The sequence below is a fragment of the Saccopteryx bilineata genome, unplaced genomic scaffold (assembly GCF_036850765.1).
Source record: "Saccopteryx bilineata isolate mSacBil1 unplaced genomic scaffold, mSacBil1_pri_phased_curated manual_scaffold_180, whole genome shotgun sequence".
NCBI lineage: Eukaryota > Metazoa > Chordata > Mammalia > Chiroptera > Emballonuridae > Saccopteryx > Saccopteryx bilineata.
In genome coordinates, this window is record NW_027095575.1 from 1 (window position 1) to 19,793 (window position 19,793).

Here is a 19,793-nt window from a genome sequence, read left to right on the forward strand (position 1 = left end):
GAAAATTTCTGCACAACCTACCTTATTAATTATAAATACCCATATGAATATGAGGATTACTTCACAATAGATACAAATATAATTTATTGCCTTCATGGGGACATTAGAATGAGGAAACGCGGCAGTGCAAAGAAACAGGATGGAGTGTGACCAGCTCATAATGAATAGCTCTCAATTTTATCATAAGTAGTGTTACTATTTAAATGCCTTCTGCACCTTTTCCCTGGCACATTCTTTCTCACCCCCACCCCATAGAGGATGGGATTAGGGATGAAGGTAGAGGGAGCACGCATCTCATTCACATCCTCCTTGATTTTGGACTCTGGAAGTCAAATTAACTGCCTGGTTGTCACAAGAAAGTCCAAACCCCTGGGTTGATCCTAAATTCTTCTTGACCTAGTATGTCCTGTCATTCACCACAAATGAAGTTTCCACTTCACAGATGCATCCTTCTTCCTCCCTCCCTCTCTCTTTCTCTCTCTCTCTTACATTTCACATACTGTTTCTTTGTCTGAGACACGCTTTAGTCCTCGTATCTGCCTCAACAGCACCATCTTATTCTTTAGGATAAGAACATACCCTCTAGATTCTTACAAGTGTTCCGCTATATTCCTTCCTCTCATGTATAGTATATTCCATTCTATTATAATTCCATGTCTAGTGTCTTCTTCCACAACCAATTAGGGATCTTTCAAACTATAGGTATTATGTCTCTCCTGCTCACCACACCATGGCCAGCACCTACATAAAGCTCAGAATAAGTACTCAATGAGTATTTTCTGAGTACTAAATGGATTCTGAAGCATGGTAAATCCAATCTGATAGAACTAGTCATATTCATTTGGGAATATGGCATAACACATACCATAAAAGGAGTCTTTGTGGTTCCAGTAATTGAGAAAAGAGTGACAGGGTCCCCTTGATGTTTCCTTTTAAACTTCTGCAATTCAAAGTTGTTACTCTTCCAAGCAAAAATTCCAGATTGTTGCCCAAGAACCCAGATGTTTGCATGTTACTCCCTGGAAACTTCCAGCAGTCCTGGGCTTTAGGAAGATGAGGTGATTTTTCTACCGATGAGCTTCCTCAGGGCCCCGTTTAGGTGCCTGTTCCTCAGGCTGTAGATGAAGGGGTTCAGCACGGGGGTGACTGCAGTGTACATCACAGCAGAAGCTTTCTCCTTCACAGCTGTGCGGACAGATAAAGGACACAAATAGACCCCAATCGTGGTCCTATAAAAGAGGAAAAACACAGAAAGGTGGGAGCTGCAGGTGGAAAAGGTTTTCTTCCTGTCACCTACAGAGGGGACCTGCATGATGGCCACAGTGATGCGAACACAGGAGGCCAGGATGCAGATAAATGGTGTGGCGATCACAGTCCCAGCCACAATGAGCACAAAAATCTGTTCACAGAGATGTCAGTGCAAGCAAGTCTGAGAAGGGGAGTGAGGTCACAGAAGTAGTGAGGAATCTTGTCATCACAGAACACCAGGCGTGCCATTAGGAGGATATGTGTGAGGGAGATAAAGTAGGAAAACACCCATAGACTACCCGCCATCAGGGCACAAAGGCGTGGGCTCATGATAGTGGTATAGTGTAAGGCAGGGGTCCCCAAAGTGCGGCCCCTTGAGGCCATTTATCCACCCCCGCCGCACTTCTGGAAGGGCTTTCATTGGTGGTCAGTGAGAGGAGCATAGTTCCCATTGAAATATTGGTCAGTTTGTTGATTTAAATTTACTTGTTCTTTATTTTAAATATTGTATTTGTTCCCGTTTTGTTTTTTTACTTTAAAATAAGATATGTGCAGTGTGCATAGGAATTTGTTCATAGTTTTTTTTATAGTCTGGCCCTCCAACAGTCTGAGGGACAGTGAACTGGTCCCCTGTGTAAAAAGTTTGGGGACCCCTGGTGTAAGGGGTGACATATAGCCACACACCTGTCATAAGCCATCACAGCAATTAAGACACTGTCAACGATGCCAAAAAAAATGAAAAAAGTACATTTGGGTCAGGCAGCAGGGATAGGAGATGGATTTGCTCTTGGTATAAATGTTCACCAGCATCTTGGGGACAGTGTTGGTGGCCAGGCCAAAATCAACCAAAGACAAGTTGGCTAAGAAGAAGTACATAGGAGTGTGGAGGTGGGAGTCTGTCCTGATGGCCAGGATGATGAGCAGGTTCCCCATTACCCTGACCATGTACCTGCAGAGAAATAGAGCAAAGAGGAGAGTCTCCATCTCTGGATCTTCTGAAAGCCCCAGGAGGATGAATTCACTGGTTTTAGTCTTCGGTTCCATGGGCATGATCCCTCTGGAAGTATTGAAATGGAGAAGTTATGTGAATACTGTGAAGACTTAAAAAAGTTTAGATGAGTTTGCATCCAATTTCTTGCCTGTGCTAATTACAACACTAGCTTGTATCTGTTTTTCACCTTGACCCACTGATAAAGTGTAGCAATACAGATTTCAAGATTCAGTTCAAGGGACCTTGACTACATATGTCCATTTCAAATAAAGATGGAGAGAGTAGATCACGCATTAACCTTTGCTGAAAGAACTACTAAAAATTGTGCTTTAAGTAAAATAAATAGAATTCAGAGTAAGCGTTGTGCAAGAAGCAATGGTTAACTAAGAAACTGATATACATATACAGGACATTTTTTGAACAAAACACTGTAAAAAATAAAACTGTAAAATGTGGCTAACCCAGGTGGATTAAAATACTAGGCAACAGTAACAGAATATTAAAAAGGTAATCAGAGTAGAGAATATTAGAAGGTTCTTATATGAATTTGCAGAATAGAAATACTGAATATTTTGGACCTTCTATGTTGAGCATATATAACAAATGATTATGTGTAACCACTGCAATATTGAACATAGAATATATACTGTATTTCCCCATGTATAAGATGCACCTAAATTTTGGGGCCCAAAATTTGAAAAAAAAATCTATTATATAATGTTATTGAACTCAAGTTTTATTCATCATAAAATTCATACAACTCCTCATCACTGTCAAAACTCCCATCCATTAGCTTGTCCTCATCTGTGTCTGATGACAAATCACTGTCTTCAACAATGAGAGCAAAAATAAGAGCGAAAAAGCAGGGAATGCAAGTAAAAAATTATCTACAACCACTGTGTAAGACGCACCCAGTTTTTAGACCCCATATTATTCAAAAAATGGTGTGTCTTATACATGGGGATTCTTTTTAAATAAAACACAGACATGGCTTTTTATTATTCAATCATATATACCCAACAGTCTCTCACAAGAATGTAGCATTCTAGTTAGAGATGAGTTAAAAATTCCACTGTGACTGCAATTAAGTCTTTTCCCTCAAAAGACCTCTTTAAAATATTATAAAACATAGACAATCCAACATCACAAGGTAAATAAAATAAAATATTGACTACAAAATTACATAGCACAGTGTCCATACTAAACATTACTATAAAAAAAAGAAAAAAATGTCATTACCAGTGGTGTGATTCAACTGCTTGCGCCAGTTTGGCAGAACAAATACCAAATTCTTTGTTGAGTTCAGTGAATCAGTTGTTCAAATGGCACTTGTTTTTTTTTTGTTTTTTTTTCATATTTCTGAAGCTGGAAATGGGGAGAGACAGTCAGACAGACTCCCGCATGCGCCCGACCGGGATCCACCCGGCACACCCACCAGGGGCGACGCTCTGCCCACCAGGGGGCGATGCTCTGCCCATCCTGGATGTCGCCATGTTGCAACCAGAGCCACTCTAGCGCCTGAGGCAGAGGCCACAGAGCCATCCCCAGCGCCCGGGCCATCTTTGCTCCAATGGAGCCTTGGCTGCGGGAGGGGAAGAGAGAGACAGAGAGGAAAGCGCGGCGGAGGGGTAGAGAAGCAAATGGGTGCTTCTCCTATGTGCCCTGGCCGGGAATCGAACCCGGGTCCTCCGCACGCTAGGCCGACGCTCTACCGCTGAGCCAACCGGCCAGGACTCAAATGGCACTTGTAATCAGGGTTCTCTCTAAGGTGGGCTGCTGGGCAGCCACCCAATGTGGAAATCATAAATTTACATTCTTTACTCGTTTTTAACATTCATCTGCATAACAGCGCATTCTTTTTTTTTTATTTTATTATTTTTTTTTCACAGAGAGAGTGTCAGAGAGAGGGATAGACAGGGACAGGCAGACAGGAACGAAGAGATGAGAAGCATCATTCATTAGTTTTTCATTGCACATTGCAACACCTTAATTGTTCATTGATTGCTTTCTCATACATGCCTTGACCGCAGGCCTTCAGCAGACTGAGTAACCCCTTGTTTAAGCCAGCAACCTTGGGCTCAAGCTGGTGAACTTTTGCTCAAACCAGATGAGCCCTCGCTCAGGCTGGCGACCTCGGGGTCTTGAACCGGGGTCTTCCGCATCCCAGTCCAACGCTCTCTCTGCTGCGCCACCACCCAGTCAGGCATAACAGCACATTCTAACCACCCACAGTAATGTTCATTTCATCCACAGATAAAAAAAAAATGCAAGTGAGGATGTCAGTCAAGAAGCAATATGGAAATACAAATATCTTAAAATAACAGTTTTATTTTTTTTGTCAGGTATTATTTAATATTTTTTCATTAATCTTTTAAATCTCTTTCTTTTAACACGATCCAGTTTTGTATACCTCTTTTATTGTTCTCATTTAAGTGTTAAATGCATGAAATAATAAACTACCTTTTGGTGTATCTTTTTTTATACTTAATACAGTCATTATGGCAGAGAACCAGTTGATTAATTATTTGAAACCACCACTGATCATTACTCACTGAAGACTTGTGCATTTGGTTGAGGCAGGAAAAAAAATTGCCGTTTTCTCTGTTTCCTTCTCAGATTTTCCTTTTTGTATTTTGCCTAGAATATATAACTTCTAAGTTGGCATTACGGGTACACTCTAAATAAAGAGATTTTGATCATGCCACTAAGAACAGGAAAAGTGTGTTGAAGTTGGCTCACATTGACTCATAAAAGCAGAGACTTAAACTTTCATAAATTTTGGTAAAATGTTGATAACGCTGATCGTTATGAGAATACTTACGCCAGGGAATTCAGTGACGGCTATGAATCGGGGTGTAAGAGCTAGCCCACTACAAAGGTAGAAGGAACACAGTCCACTGTGACACCAACTGCATGTTTAGGAAGATCCAGTAATGATTCTCGATTTGATAATTCACTAGAAAGACACAAACAGCTGTTATACTCACAGTTAAAGCTGTTATACTTGTGGTTAAAGTTTATTACAACTAAAGGAACAGATTGAAATCATCCAATATAAGAAGCACACAGGACAGAGCCCAAAAAGATACCAAACATGGAGACTTTATTGTCCTCTCTCCCTGAAGTCATAGACAGTATTACTTTTAATAAACATAGAATATTGCCAATCAGGGAAGTTATCCTGAACCTCAGTGCTCACAGTTTTTAGTGAGGCACCATCACATAGGCATGATCAATTGCCCACATCACTCATATCAGTCTCCAAGTTTTAGTCCTCTGAAGGTCGACTGATAGCATGTGATCCAAACTCCCAACCTGAAATCACATTATTAATACCTGTTCTGGCCATTTCCTCTCTAAGACTATTTGGTATGACAATGGCCCACAACAAAATAACACCTACTGTGCCCCAAGACTCTCAGGCGAATCAAAACTTTCTTATCCGGCGTGATATTGCAAGGGCTAAGAGATTACCTCCTACATCTTTTAAAGTATAGATAATTAATACCCATGCAACCCTCTCTCTCCTTCTTTGTTCTTGGCTAAGGTTCTCATAATAAAGTGATTATATGGTGCTACCAGTGGGGATAGGGATAGATTCAAAGAAACACCAAATCTAAGCAATGATGCACTTATATCTATGTTCATATTTTCCCCTTAGTCTACTTTTACTTATACATTATGATAAACTTGAACAGAATTATTTAGCATAGAGAGCAACAGTGGTTAGCTAAATTCAACTCTTCTAAGGCCCATCATTTTCCATTAGTATTTCACACTTTAACTCCATTTCCCAATATATGAGACTATTGCTTTCAGTATTATAGTCTTACCAATGTTATACTACCCTAAAGTATGTTAGTAGATGTAAACTAAAAAAGGTGTCAAAGACACTATAAACATTACCAGAGTCCCATGCAGTCATTAACAATTAGACCAGTCCACTATCATACCATATGACCAAAATGTCACCCAGAGAAATGTCACTCAGAAATGAAGGCTTTCATCTGACCTGGTCAGGTCTCCAAAGCTGGGTACTCTCAGCAGCGTATGGTTTCACTCCTTCAGCCATCAGCTATAACTCAGCTAACAGACAATACCATCCTTCGCTCAGAACCTCTCCTGAGGCACCTGTGTAATATTGGCCTTCCTTTACTGCCTAATCTACTTGGGTGTTTCTACTGTAAAATTACTATTCTTCCTTTTCTCCATTTATTATTTCTTTACACGTTTGTCCAGATTTCTCTCTGGCCCAAATCCAAACTTGGGCCGGTGTCAGGATCTGCTCCAATACTGTCCTTCAACTACATTTTAGCTGTTTCAGAACACAATAACTAAGTGGTTGCATTAAAACTAAGCTTGCTTTTTGTTTGCTTCCTTTACCTCATGCCAATCTGCACTATTTGAAACAAAAAATTTTTAAAGTCTATTGACAACTTTTACGTCCAGTGAAATCTGCAGTGTTCCATACCATGGGTGAGTGACCCTGAGGCCAAGCAGGAATCCGAGGTTCACCCACTGCACTTGCTCATTCTTCCACTTCCCCAGATACATCCTTCGGTGACTTGTGGTCGTTCTAGTGAGAGCCACTCCTGAGGCCAACTATGGAGAACCGGCACGCTACACAACTAGAAAGGACACTGTCTACAAGAGCATCCCCAGTTCCAACACCAACTACAAATTTTGGGGGTCCCCAAACACCTGAAGTTCAATAATTTTTTAGAAAACTTTTAGACTCATGGTTGTGGTTCATTACAGCTAAAGGACATTTTAAAACCACCCAAGGTTGATTAAAATCAGCTAAGAAGTACGCGAGGCCAAAATGGCAATGCAGGAGATCCCGACCTTTACTTCACCCCGTAAAGATGAACAATTAGACACCTATGCACAAACAAAATCAGCTCTGGGAGACCTCTAGAGTCCACTTCAGAAATTTTAGCAACACAGTGGAACGAAAGCCTGAGAATTACGTGACACCCTCTAACCCACCCCCGAGCCAGCACAGTTCACCAGTGAAAGGAAACTTCCCAGCTGGAAAGAGTTCCTCTGGTCAGGAAAGAAAGAATGGGGGGATTGACCCGTGAATCCGGCCTCTCAGGACACTTTCTGAAGGACCCAGTTTGCTTTAATCCCACCCAGAACAACAAGGCTAAAATGTATAGAGAAAGCTAAAGGCAAGGAAGAAAGCCATATAGTGGCCACGCAGCAGAAGTGAGCACGGTTCCCAGTGGTTTGCTCTGCAGACAAAGCTGGCCGGTTTCATCTGTGAAGAAGAAACCAGTGGTCAGCAGAGCTGCCAGGATCACACGCAGATCTCACCAGCTTTGACCCAGAAGTATGCCCATTCATGGAATCCAGCTGCCTGAGTCCCTCTCCACTCCAGCAAGAGCCCAGGGAAACTCATGGCAGCAAGGTAAGGCCTCCCAAGCTGTGTGAGTGCAGACACCAGCCTAGATCTTTCTGACAGACCCACGAAGTCATGCACATGCTCAGATCAAACCTCTCCAACTGAGCACCTCTAACTGTCACTGGCCTCCAGTGCCATGCTGGTGGAGAGAGTATACAGCCACAGGAAAGCACGCCAATGGCCAGGCCCCCCTAGTGGCCAGTTAGTCTCTGCTGGCCTCAGTCTTTGCTGCCTGCCCTGACCCCAACCACTAGACGTGACTATGGAGCTAGCCCTTGCCACTGAACAGGCACCTGAAGCTGTTCCCACAGCCTAATGTGTGTACAACACCGGATTGGCTACCACTGCTGCTGCCCTGGTCCCCGGCTGGTGGACCTGGGGCTCCACTAATTACCTCACCAGCCCTTGTAGCCACTGGGGACCCCCCAAAGTGCTGACCAATGACTGCGCAGTTTTCAATGCTGTGGATCCCAGATGACTGACCTGAAAAGATATTATCTTTCCCTGGGCCCACTGCCCTCTCAAGCCCCCACACTTGGAGCTCTGTGCCACTACAGCCGGGGTCACAGCATGCTCCAGAGTGCCCCACTCACAAGTGAAAGTCCTCCCTCACCAAAATTAGTCCTTAAAGTCAAAGAGGTGACTGATTTCTTAAAGGTACAGACGCCTATGCAAATCCTCACTTCTTGCTTTATTTACGACTACCCTCCTAAGATTCGTTTTCATACCAGCATTTGGGGAGCAGTATGCCAACCCACCTCACAATCCATCCTTTCCTGTCATTCTCTGTCTCCGTGCTTCTTCGTATTTCATGTTACTTACTAAATTCTCAATATGTGCCAAACACTGTAGTAGGCTCTTTATATATACGACATAGCATCCTAACAAACTATGAGAGAGGGATTATGATTTCCTTTTTATAGATGAGGGGACTGAGGCTCAAAGAGGAGAACGGATGCGTAGCTCCCACAGCTGTTAAATGGTGAGCTTGGTCCCAAGTGCATGTTTGCCTGAGACCCAGCACGCTGCTCCCTGCCTTCTCTCCTCCTCAAGGTCCTTGGCCCTCTTATTCGTCCTGCTCTGAATTTTACCTCTACAGAGACTTTGTGTCAAAGATAGTTTCTTATTCCGTGTCCTAATATCAGACTAGAGGTTCTGCCTCTGGCTGACACTGACAACATTCTCATATTTTCATCTTTTGGCTAAAAGACTTAGATTTCTTAACTCAAAAGGAGTCCATGGGCCCTGGCCGGTTGGCTCAGCGGTAGAGCGTCGGCCTAGCGTGCGGAGGACCCGGGTTCGATTCCCGGCCAGGGCACACAGGAGAAGCGCCCATTTGCTTCTCCACCCCTCCGCCGCGCTTTCCTCTCTGTCTCTCTCTTCCCCTCCCGCAGCCAGGGCTCCATTGGAGCAAAGATGGCCCGGGCGCTGGGGATGGCTCTGTGGCCTCTGCCTCAGGCGCTAGAGTGGCTCTGGTCGCAACATGGTGACGCCCAGGATGGGCAGAGCATCGTCCCCTGGTGGGCGTGCCGGGTGGATCCCGGTCGGGCGCATGCGGGAGTCTGTCTGACTGTCTCTCCCTGTTTCCAGCTTCAGAAAAATGCAAAAAAAAAAAAAAAAAAGGAGTCCATGAATATCTTATTGATCAAATTACTAAGTGAACCAGTAAGCTCATTTCAAACAGCCTCCTGCTCTGAACTTCTGAACTACCACTCACTCTTACACCTCATCCTCCAACTTTCCTTGGGGAGATTTATGTATCTGCAAATGGGAGCCTTGTGTCCCCTTACCTTTTTGGTGAGGCTCAACTCAGATGAATCCCTGGACTGTTCCCAGAATCTCTCAGCCTGGGCAGATGAGGCAGTCCAAGAGCTTTAGAGACCTCATGTTAGGAATAGTCTAAACCTCAAGTTTGGTGGGAACATGGCTCTTCTTCAAGGCACTCGAGTGGACTGAGGAAAACAGCTCCAGAGACCTAGAACTGGCTTACAAGTCAAGTCACGGGATTTGGAAAAGGCCTGCTGGCATCACAGCTGGACTAGGTTGAGCTCGAGAGATAAGTGTGGTTATTGGGTTATGGCCAGGGAACTGGGCACTGAATGGAGCCAAGCAGAATCTCCCAGTTCTCTGAGTAAACAGAGGACTGTCATCTACCCATTTTGTCAACATTTGTCCAGCCAGAGTGTGTGTGTGTGTGTGTGTGTGTGTGTGTGTGTGTCTACCTTCTTCTCCCTCTCCCCTCTTCTTCCATTTGTCTCTTTGTCTTTCTCTCTCTTTCAAATTTTTTAGTGGGCTATCTTTTCTCTTCCTGATGTTATCACTGAGGCAGGCTCAGTTCCTTCCCTGATGATGAACAATAAAAATGCTTACTCTGCTTCCAGGAAAGTACAAGGATGATAAAGTTGATCTTGGAGACAGAAGTATGCCTCATTCACGCACAGGTAGATATTCTCCTGGCTCAAAGAAGAGAAGTTGGGATGGAGGTTTTGTAGAAACTGAGGGAATATTTACAATTTTGGGGCTAACTGAAGTCAATTCCCAAAGCTTCTTGTTAGTCAAATTGTCCAATTTCACTTCTATTCCTCGAATCGTTCAGTTTCCAATGCGAGCAGGGACATGGCAGTTAGAAGTCTATGGTGATTATTTGCGTCTTCAAGAAGCAACTTGGACAAGCTGTGTTTTTCCCAACTTGCTCTGCACCCTTTTCTCGGGGACAAACTTTCCTAGTCTCCTAAACTCTGTGTTCTCAAGGTCCAGAGCTTCTCATAGAGAAAGTTGCCATTCTTCGAAACAGTGTTGCTCATCATCTTAAGAACCAAGAAATGCCCTGGCCGGTTGGCTCAGTGGTAGAGCTTCGGCCTGGCATGCAAGGGGTCCCAGGTTCGATTCCCGGCCAGGGTACACAGGAGAAGCCCCCATCTGCTTCTCCACCCCTCCCCCTCTCCTTCCTTTCTGTCTCTCTCTTCCCCTCCCGCAACAAGGCTCCATTGGAGCAAAGATGGCCCGGGTGCTGGGGATGGCTCCTTGATCTCTGCCCCAGGCGCTAGAGTGGCTCTGGTCGCAACAGAGCAAGGCCCTGGAGGGGCAGAGCATCGCCCCCTGGTGGGCAGAGCGTCGCCCCCTGGTGGGCATGCCTGGTGGATCCCGGTCGGATGCACGCGGGAGTCTGTCTGACTGTCTCTCCCCGTTTCCAGCTTCAGAAAAATACAAAAAAAAAAAACAAAAAAAAGGAACCAAGAAACAATGCTCTACATCAGGTGTCAGGAACTTATGGCTGGAGAGCCAGATGTGGATTTTTGATGGCTGCATCTGGCTCACAGACAAATCTTTAATAAAAAAAAATTAATAACATTAAAAATATAAAACATTCCATTAATTGTTTCTCAATAATTGATGTTAAAAGCTAATTCATCCATTCATTTCCTACCGCTCATGTTCATGGTTGCGGATGGCTGGAGCCAATCACAGCTGTCCTCCAGGACAACACCAAATTTTTATTGGATAATGCATAATGCACACGAGTCACTGTATGGCTCTCACAGAATTACATTTTAAAATATGTGGCGTTCATGGCTCTCTCAGCCACAAAGGTTCCTGACCCCTGCTCTACACACACCCTGTGATATCACACCAAGTAGCAGGGCTGCTTCCAATCCACTGAACCTCAAGTGGGCAACTTCTGTGAAGCATCATGACTTCCTTCCAGTCCTAATGGAGTAGGGAGAACTGACCTGTTGGGCACACACTAGAAGAGAGGCTGGCTGAATGGCTGTGCAGCCAGATCTGCCCCCTGAGGACTGGTTTGTCTGGTCCTAGGAGGCAGCAGTGGAGTCTCTGCCTTTGCATTTTTAGGAATTCAGTTTTGTGAGGTCACTGCCAGATTATCCGGTCACATGTCAACTCAGTAAACACCTGGGAACTGGTTGATACATTAAGTCCCAGTCTTTGAAAACATTAAGTTATGGAAATACTCAACCACAGACAAAAGTAGAGAACATAGTACTTGGTTGCTCTTGTGAAATTGCCAATGTTTTACCATTTTGAGCAACAAAACTGATACTTTTTTCATGTGCTTGCTGCTTCGGTTCTCAGGCAGGTAGGTTGGTGCCTGGGGTCAGCAGGTGGGCAGGCCTGGTGTTTGGATACATGAGAGCAGCATGGAGCCCGGGTGCACTGGAGTAGGCCTCTGTGAAGTCGTATGGCCTGAGTCTGGTGTGGTGTGCCTGGGACCTGGGTCTGCATGTGTGGTCTTGGGTCCTGTGTCCACCAGCGATTTCTATGGTGGCCTGGAATTTGGGTTTGTGGTAGCTGGCCTGGAGCCCAGTGGTGGGCCTGGCTATGGAGAAGGTCAGAACCAATTAGCTCTTTCTCTATGTCAGCAAAATGGCCATTAGTCACTCTTTCCCCTTATCGCTTTTCCTCCCTTGTAATCCTGTTACCTCTGTTCTGCTTCTGATCAATGAAAACTAAGGGAGACGGAAATTCAGAAGGTTTTTTTTGCTTCCCTTGCAGGCCTCACCCTCTTCCTCCTGACATAAGTTTGTGTCTTGAGTAGGTTTCTTCCATGTGACACTGGTAGTTCCCAGCGGGCTGGAGTGCTACAACAAAAGATAAGCTTTCCTTCTTTTTTAGGACTGAGTGGTATTATATTGTATAAGTGTACCACCGCTTAAAAACATTAGTAGTGATTTACTTTTCTGCATTCATATAAACCAGCTGTATGAATCTCTTTTCCCATTTTGGTTCATCAGCCAATTTTTTCCTTAAATTTATTGGGTGACACTGATCAACAAAACTGTATAGGTTTCAGGTGCACAGTTCTGCAACACATCTTCTGTACACCATATTGTGTGTTCACCCCTCTAAGTCAAGTCTTGCCCATCACTATCTGTACCCGTATACCCACTTCCACCTCCTTGCCCCCCGCAATCACCACGCTGTTGTCCGTGTCCACGAGCCCCCAACCCTGCTCTTTTTTCCTTTTTTGCTCAGTCCTTCCACTCCCCTCACCCAGATCCTCCAGCAACAGCTGTCAGCCTGCTCTCTATCTATGAGTCTTCTCTATTTTGTTTGTTAGTTCATTTTCTTCATTAGATTCCACATATGTTAAAATCACATGGTACTTGTCTTTCTCTGACTGGCTTATTTCACTTAGCATTGTAATCTCCAGGTTCATCCACGTTATTGCAAAAGGTAAGATTTCCTTCTTTTTATGGCTGAATAGTATTCTATTCTATAAATGTACCACAGAATTTATTTCTCCACTCATCTACTGAAGGGCACTTGGGCTGCTTTTAGTTATCAACTATTGTAAATAATGCTGTAATGAACATTATGGTGCATATATTCTTTTAAATTAGTGTTTCAGGTTTCTTTGGATGCATTCCAAGAAGTGGAATGACTGGGTTAAAGACAGCTTCATTTTTAATTTTTTGACGTAATGCCATATTGCTTTCCATAGTGGATGCACTAATCTGCATTCCCACCAGCAGTGCACATCCTTGCCAATACTTGGTTGCTTGTTGATTTATTGATGACAGCCATTTTGACAGGTGTGAGGTGATATCTCACTGTGGTTTTAATCTACCTTTCTCTAATGATTAGTGATATTGAGCATCTTTTCATATGTCTATTGGTCATTTGATGTCCTCTTTGGAAAAGAGTCTATTCAGGTCCTTTCCTCATTTCTTAATTGAATTGTCTTTGTTTTTTTTTGTTTCTGGTGTTGAATTTTTTTTTTCTGGTGTTGAATTTTATAAGTTCTTTTTTTATATATCAACCCTTACCAGATATATCATTGGTGAATATGTTCTCCCATTCAGTGGGTTGTCTTTTTATTTTGTTGGTGGTTTTCTTTGCTGTGCAAAATTTTTTTACTTTGATGTAGTACCATTTATTTATTTTTTCTTTTGTTTCTCTTTCCCAAAGAGATATATCAAAAAATATTGCTAGGGGAAATGTCCAAGATTTTACTGCCTATACTTTCTTTTAGGGATTTTATAGTTTCAAGTCTAGTTTTTAAGTCTTTGATCCATTTTGAGTTTATTCTTGTGTATGTGTAAGAAGGTAGTCTAGTTTCACCTTTTTGCATGTATCTATCCAATATTCCCAACACCACTTGTTGAATAGATAATCTTTATCCCATTGTATATTTTTGCACCCCCACGTTCACTGTTGCATTATGCACAGTGGCCAATACATATAAACAAAAAAAGTGTCCCTCCTTAGAGGATTAGATAAAGAATATCTGATACATATATACAATGGAATACTACTCAGCCATAAGAAATGATAACATAGTGACATTTAAGACATGGATGGACCTTGAGAACATTATACTGAGTGGAATAAATAAATCAGAAAAATCTAAAAAGTGTAGAATTTCACACATAGATGGGATACAAAATTGAGACTCATGGACATAGATAAGAGTCAAGTGTTTACCAGGAGGGTGGGGATGTGGCTGATAGGGTGGGGAAGGGGCTGGGGGAAGGGTGCAAAGAGGGACAAATATAAAGTGACAGAAATGATTTGGCTTTGGGTGATGGGTATAAAACATAATCGACTGTTCAAATGCTACAGAAATGTTCACCTGAAACCTATGGACTCTTATTGATCAATGTCATCCTGTTAAAAAAATTAAAATATAAAATAGATTGCTGAACACATGAAAATACTAAATGCTTAAAGAAAAACATTTAATTGAATATTAACATAAAGCCTTATCTACAGCATTAAGTTATGAATGAAATATAATTAAATCTACTGTTATGAACAAAACTGCATATTACCACCATTGTATTTTATCACAACATAATTGGAAATTAAGAACTGAGGAAACTTAACTTGGGGTGTGAACACACAACACAGTGTAAGATGATGTGTTGTCAAATTGTGTACCTGAAATCTGTATAATTTTGTTAGCCAGTGTCACCCCAGTATATTCAATAAAAAGGAAAACAAAACAATAATAACAAAAACAATAAATTAAACTAAATCTCTCAAAAGTCTACAGGCCCCATTCAGGCTGCTGGCCTTGGTGTGCCCTGCTGTGCCTTTCACTGAGTGGCCAGGCTCAGCACTGATGCCAAATCTGCATCTACATTAACCTGGTGAACACTAAGTATTTGCCTCACCCTGGTGACTCCCTGAAGCCCTTCCTCACCCAATCAATGTACTGCCTGACTGAGCCTACAGGCAGGGGTGGCAGGCCTAGGGTGCTCTTCACCTTCAGGTGAGCTGCCCCAGGCACAGTACTGGTGGAAGCCAACCTTGGTTTGCAGAGTGGCCTCTCCTACAGCCTCTAGGGCCAGTGCAGGCAACTACTAAATACAGATTGCTTTGTAGCACCTACCAGGTGGCATGAGACTGATCATAGGCAGGACTTGACCCTGGCCTGCACTGGAGCCCTTTCCAAGAGGCCCCAGAACCAACACACCTGGGTGAGTGACTTCAGACAACACAGAGAACCACTCAATTAGCTCCAAAAGCAGCACACACAAAGGGTGGTCTTGGTAGTCACCAGAGCCCACTGAGATGAATCCTACTTTGTGGGGTCAGCCCCCACATATCAGTTCATATTCTGTGGTAGTAGACAATCCTCATAGCCAGTTAGTCTGAGTATCTTTCCCACCAGCTGAGAGCAAGTAAAGCTCTAGTATAACAGGAAGTTACACACAACACACACACAAGGGACATACTAGAGCACCCGGCTCAGGTGACCAGGGATACTGCACCACTGGGCTCTACAGGACACCTTCTACATAAGGCTATCTTTCCAAGACTGGGAGGTGAGGAAGATCTACCTAATACATAGAAAAAAACACAGAGAGACAACCAAAATAATGAGACAAAGAAACATGTCTCAAATGAAAGAACAGGAGAAATATCCAGAAAAATAACTAAATGAAATGGAGGAGAACAAACTACTAGTTTAAAATAATAGTTATAAGAATGCTTAAGGAACTTAATCAGAACTTCAACAAAGAGCTAGTAAGCGTATAAAATGAAATGGAAACCATAAAAAACAGTTAGAAATAACAATATAATAATTGAAATGAGAACTCACCAGGAGTTAATAGCAGGTTAGAGGAAGCAGAGGATTAAATCCGTGATTTGAAAGACAGGGTACCAGAACATCCTATCAGAATAGCAAAAAGAAAAAAAATGAAAATAACTTAAAAGCTCTTTCAGATAACATAAAGCATAATAACATTTACATCATAGGATTACCAGAAGGAGAGGAGAGAAAGCAAAGAATTGAGAAATTATTTCAAGAAATAATGACTGAAAACTTCCCTGAGGTTGGTAAAGAAAATAGACATACAAGTTGGAGAAATGTACAGGTCCCAAACAGGATAAACCCAAAGAGGCCCACACCAAGATACATCAAAATTAAAATGCCAAAGATTAAAGACAAACAGAAAATCTTAAATACAATAAGAGAAAGTTACCTACAAGGAAGCTCCCATAAGATTTTCAGCTGATTTCTCTAAAGAAACTTTGCATAACAGAAGAAATTGGCACATAATTTTCAAAGTGATGATGTCAAGGACCTACACCCAAGACTACTCTACCCAACAATGCTATAATTTAAAATGGAAGGATATATAAAGAGCTTCCCAGACAAGAAAATGTTAAAGGAGTTCATTACCTCCAAATCACCATTACATAAAATGTTTAAGGGACTTTTTTAAAAAGAAGAAAGAATAAAAGAACATAAATATGAATAATAAAATGGCAATAACTACATACCTATCAATAAGCAATTTTTTGAATGACAACAGTAAATTTTAAAAGATTTTTAAAGTATCAAATCACAAATATGGAAACATATACAAATTAGAAACATGAAACATTATTTTCCACAGTCAAATTAAAATGTTATATATTTTTTCCTGTTTTCATGGCTAAAAACTCCAAATCTTACACTTAACTCATTCACTCTGAATATTTTATTCATTCCTCCTGAAAATATCCAGAGCAGCAAATAACCAAAATGCAAAGTATTATTAAAGAAAGTGTGAATTAAAAAAAAGAATATGTTTATAGAATCCCATTGCCACTCCCCCAATAAGAGAAAACTAGTGGCACACTGCTCTTGCTTAACTTAGATTGTCTTCAAAAATTACTAAAATGTAATAGACTCAACAAAAACCTGACTTTTAATTGATATCCAAAAAGCTTGTTAGTGTTTAAAAATAAATGCTTAAACAAAGGAAAATGTAGTTTATATCAAACAAGTTTGAAGAGCTGCAGATGGAGACTTGTCTCAATCCCACAGTACCGAACGATCCCCGGTTATGATTCAGAAAGCAAGGAATTCAATGCAAAAGAACACTGGAAACACATCCTGGGTCGAAACATTGAGGTAATATGTGTTACCTAATAGAAAAAACTGAAGATGCTTACAAAAAACAATTCTCTCAGTACAATGTAACTTCAGACATGATGGAGGAGAGGTATGAGAAAGCTCAGGCTCCTATACGAGAGAACCCGGTCTATGAGAAAGAATTAAACAGAAGAGGAGGAACTGTCCCAATATGTCTCTTGCCCAGAAGAGACAATGGGTAGCTTAGAAGAAGGCATGATTCCTCAGAGCTCCGGAATGATCGGTTGAGAGCTAATAAACCAAACCATAACTTTCTATGGAGTTTTCAGACAAAGACAACAATAAACTAATTGACCAAGCAGCAAGCAAATAAACAGATAGAAAGTAGATAGATAGATAGTTGATAGACAGACAGCTAGGTAGATAAAGGTATATACATACATTGGGGCATTTTTCAGCCTTAAAAAGAAAATATATATATATATATATATTTGTATTTTTCTGAAGCTGGAAACGGGGAGAGACAGTCAGACAGACTCCCGCATGCGCCTGACCGGGATCCACCCGGCATGCCCACCAGGGGGCGACGCTCTGCCCCCCAGGGGGCGATGCTCTGCCCCTCCGGGGCATCACTCTGTCACGACAAGAGCCACTCTAGCGCCTGGGGCAGAGGCCAAGGAGCCATCCCCAGCGCCTGGGCCATCTTTGCTCCAATGGAGCCTCGGCTGTGGGAGGGGAAGAGAGAGACAGAGAGGAAGGAGAGGGGGAGGGGTGGAGAAGCAGATGGGTGCTTCTCCTGTGTGCCCTGGCCGGGAATTGAACCCGAGACTTCCGCACGCCAGGCCGACGCTCTACCACTGAGCCAACCGGCCAGGGCCAAAAGAAAGGAAATTTTGATGAATGTTACAACACGAATGAACTTTGAAGACATATGGCAAGTGAAATAAGACAGACATATAATGTTTGATTCTACTTACGTGAAGTTCCTAGAGTAGTCAAATTCAGTCATAAAAATTAAAATGAGGTTTCCAGAGTCTGGGGGCAAGAAGGAATATGGAGTTATTTTTTTTTAACAGGTACAGACTTTAGTTTTGTGCGATGAGAAATTTTATGTATGGATGGTAGTGAGGTAAGCACACCACGTGAATGTACTTAATGCCACTGAACTGTACACTCAGAAATGGCTGAAATGCTAGGTGTATAGTTTTTGTATTTTACCACAAGTTAAAACAACAAAAATAACCTAGAAATCAATCAGCCACCAAAACAAATGATTCAAGAAATAAAGTTTTGGCCGGTTGGCTCAGCGGTAGAGCGTTGGCCTGGTGTGCAGAGGTCCCGGGTTTCGATTCCCGGCCAGGGCACACAGGAGAAGCACCCATCTGCTTCTCCACCCCTCCCCCTCTCCTTCTCTGTCTCTCTCTTCCCCTCCCACAGCCGAGGCTCCATTGGAGCAAAGATGGCCCAGGCGCTGGGGATGGCTCCTTGGCCTCTGTCCCAGGCGCTAGAGTGGCTCTGGTCGCGGCAGAGCGACTCCCCGGAGGGGCAGAGCATCGCCCCCTGGTGGGCGTGCCGGGTGGATCCCGGTCAGGCGCATACGGGAGTCTGTCTGACTGTCTCTCCCCGTTTCCAGCTTTAGAAAAATACACAAAAATAAAAAATAAAAATAAAGTTTTGAATTTTTCTCTCAGCATAACAAGAAATACATCTGGGCAAATAAACTTCCAATGAGATGTTCTTGCATATGATCTAGACTGCTCATCCATATTAACTCAATTTTATTGTTCTGTGCAGACATAAAACAACAGCTTGGATTAAAATACCAGTCACTTGCCTAACCAGGTGGTGGCACAGTGGACAGAGCATTGGCCTGGAATGCTGAGGACCCAGGTTCAAAATCTCGAGGTCACCGGCTTGAGCATGGGATCATAGACATGACCCTATGGTTTCTGACTCAAAGCCCAAGGTTGCTGGCTTGAGCAAGAGGTCACTGGCTTGGTTAGAGCCCCTGATCAAGGCACATATAAGAAAGCAATCAGTGAACAGCTAAGGTGCCTCAACTATGAGTTGGTGCTTCTCATCTCTATCCCTTTTGTCTGTTCCTGTCTGTCCCCCCTCTTTCTAATAATAATAACAACAACAACAATAATAATAACAGAACACCAGTCACTTGGATTCAGGGCACATTTTAGTCTACTATAACCTCATCTTTTTTTTCTTTTCTTAAACAACACAAGTGTGTCCCTTACAGCTGTGGATCAGGAATCTGAACTCAGTCTCCCTGGGCAAGGCACTGACAAGGCTGGCTCCTCCTTGACTCCCCAGGAGAGAATCTCTGCCTTTGTCTTTTTCAGCAGCTACTGGCCCACCTGTGTTTCTGGCTTGTGGTCCTTGCTCCATATTCGAAGTACATCATACTAATCTCTGCTTTCATGATCACACCATCTTCTTTTCTGTAGTCAAATTTTCCTCTGCTTTTTAAATTTTTTAATTTGCAAACATTTTGCTGCATAAAAGACCACAGAGAACACATACCTTTTAATTCAATTTTTAAATGGTCGAAACCCTGCAACCTTAAGCTGCATTTTCTTTTCATTTTAAGCAAGGTATACAAAGTACCTAGAAATTCCAGGAAATGTTGAGTTGAAAAAAATCAAGACAATTGGATTCATCTTGGGGGAGAAGCAGGACATTATTGGGATAAAGTGTTGCAGATTCTAGAGCAGGCGTCCCCAAACTACGGCCTGCGGGCCGGAATGCGGCCCCCTGAGGCCATTCATCCAGCCCCCAGTACACTTCTGGAAGGGGCACCTCTT

The 19,793-nt window shown here is 42.7% G+C and overlaps 1 protein-coding gene across 1 annotated transcript; it reads right to left on the minus strand.

The window, feature by feature from the left end:
* Window positions 1–6: 6 nt before the first annotated feature.
* LOC136318413 (olfactory receptor 1M1-like) lies at window positions 7–19,451 on the minus strand. The gene is given in 7 exon segments (XM_066250727.1): window positions 7–1,398; window positions 1,401–1,598; window positions 1,913–1,982; window positions 1,984–2,305; window positions 5,061–5,178; window positions 17,955–18,012; window positions 19,347–19,451. Coding segments are annotated over 4 exon segments (936 nt in total). The 5' UTR covers window positions 2,299–2,305; window positions 5,061–5,178; window positions 17,955–18,012; window positions 19,347–19,451; the 3' UTR covers window positions 7–1,045.
* Window positions 19,452–19,793: the final 342 nt, after the last annotated feature.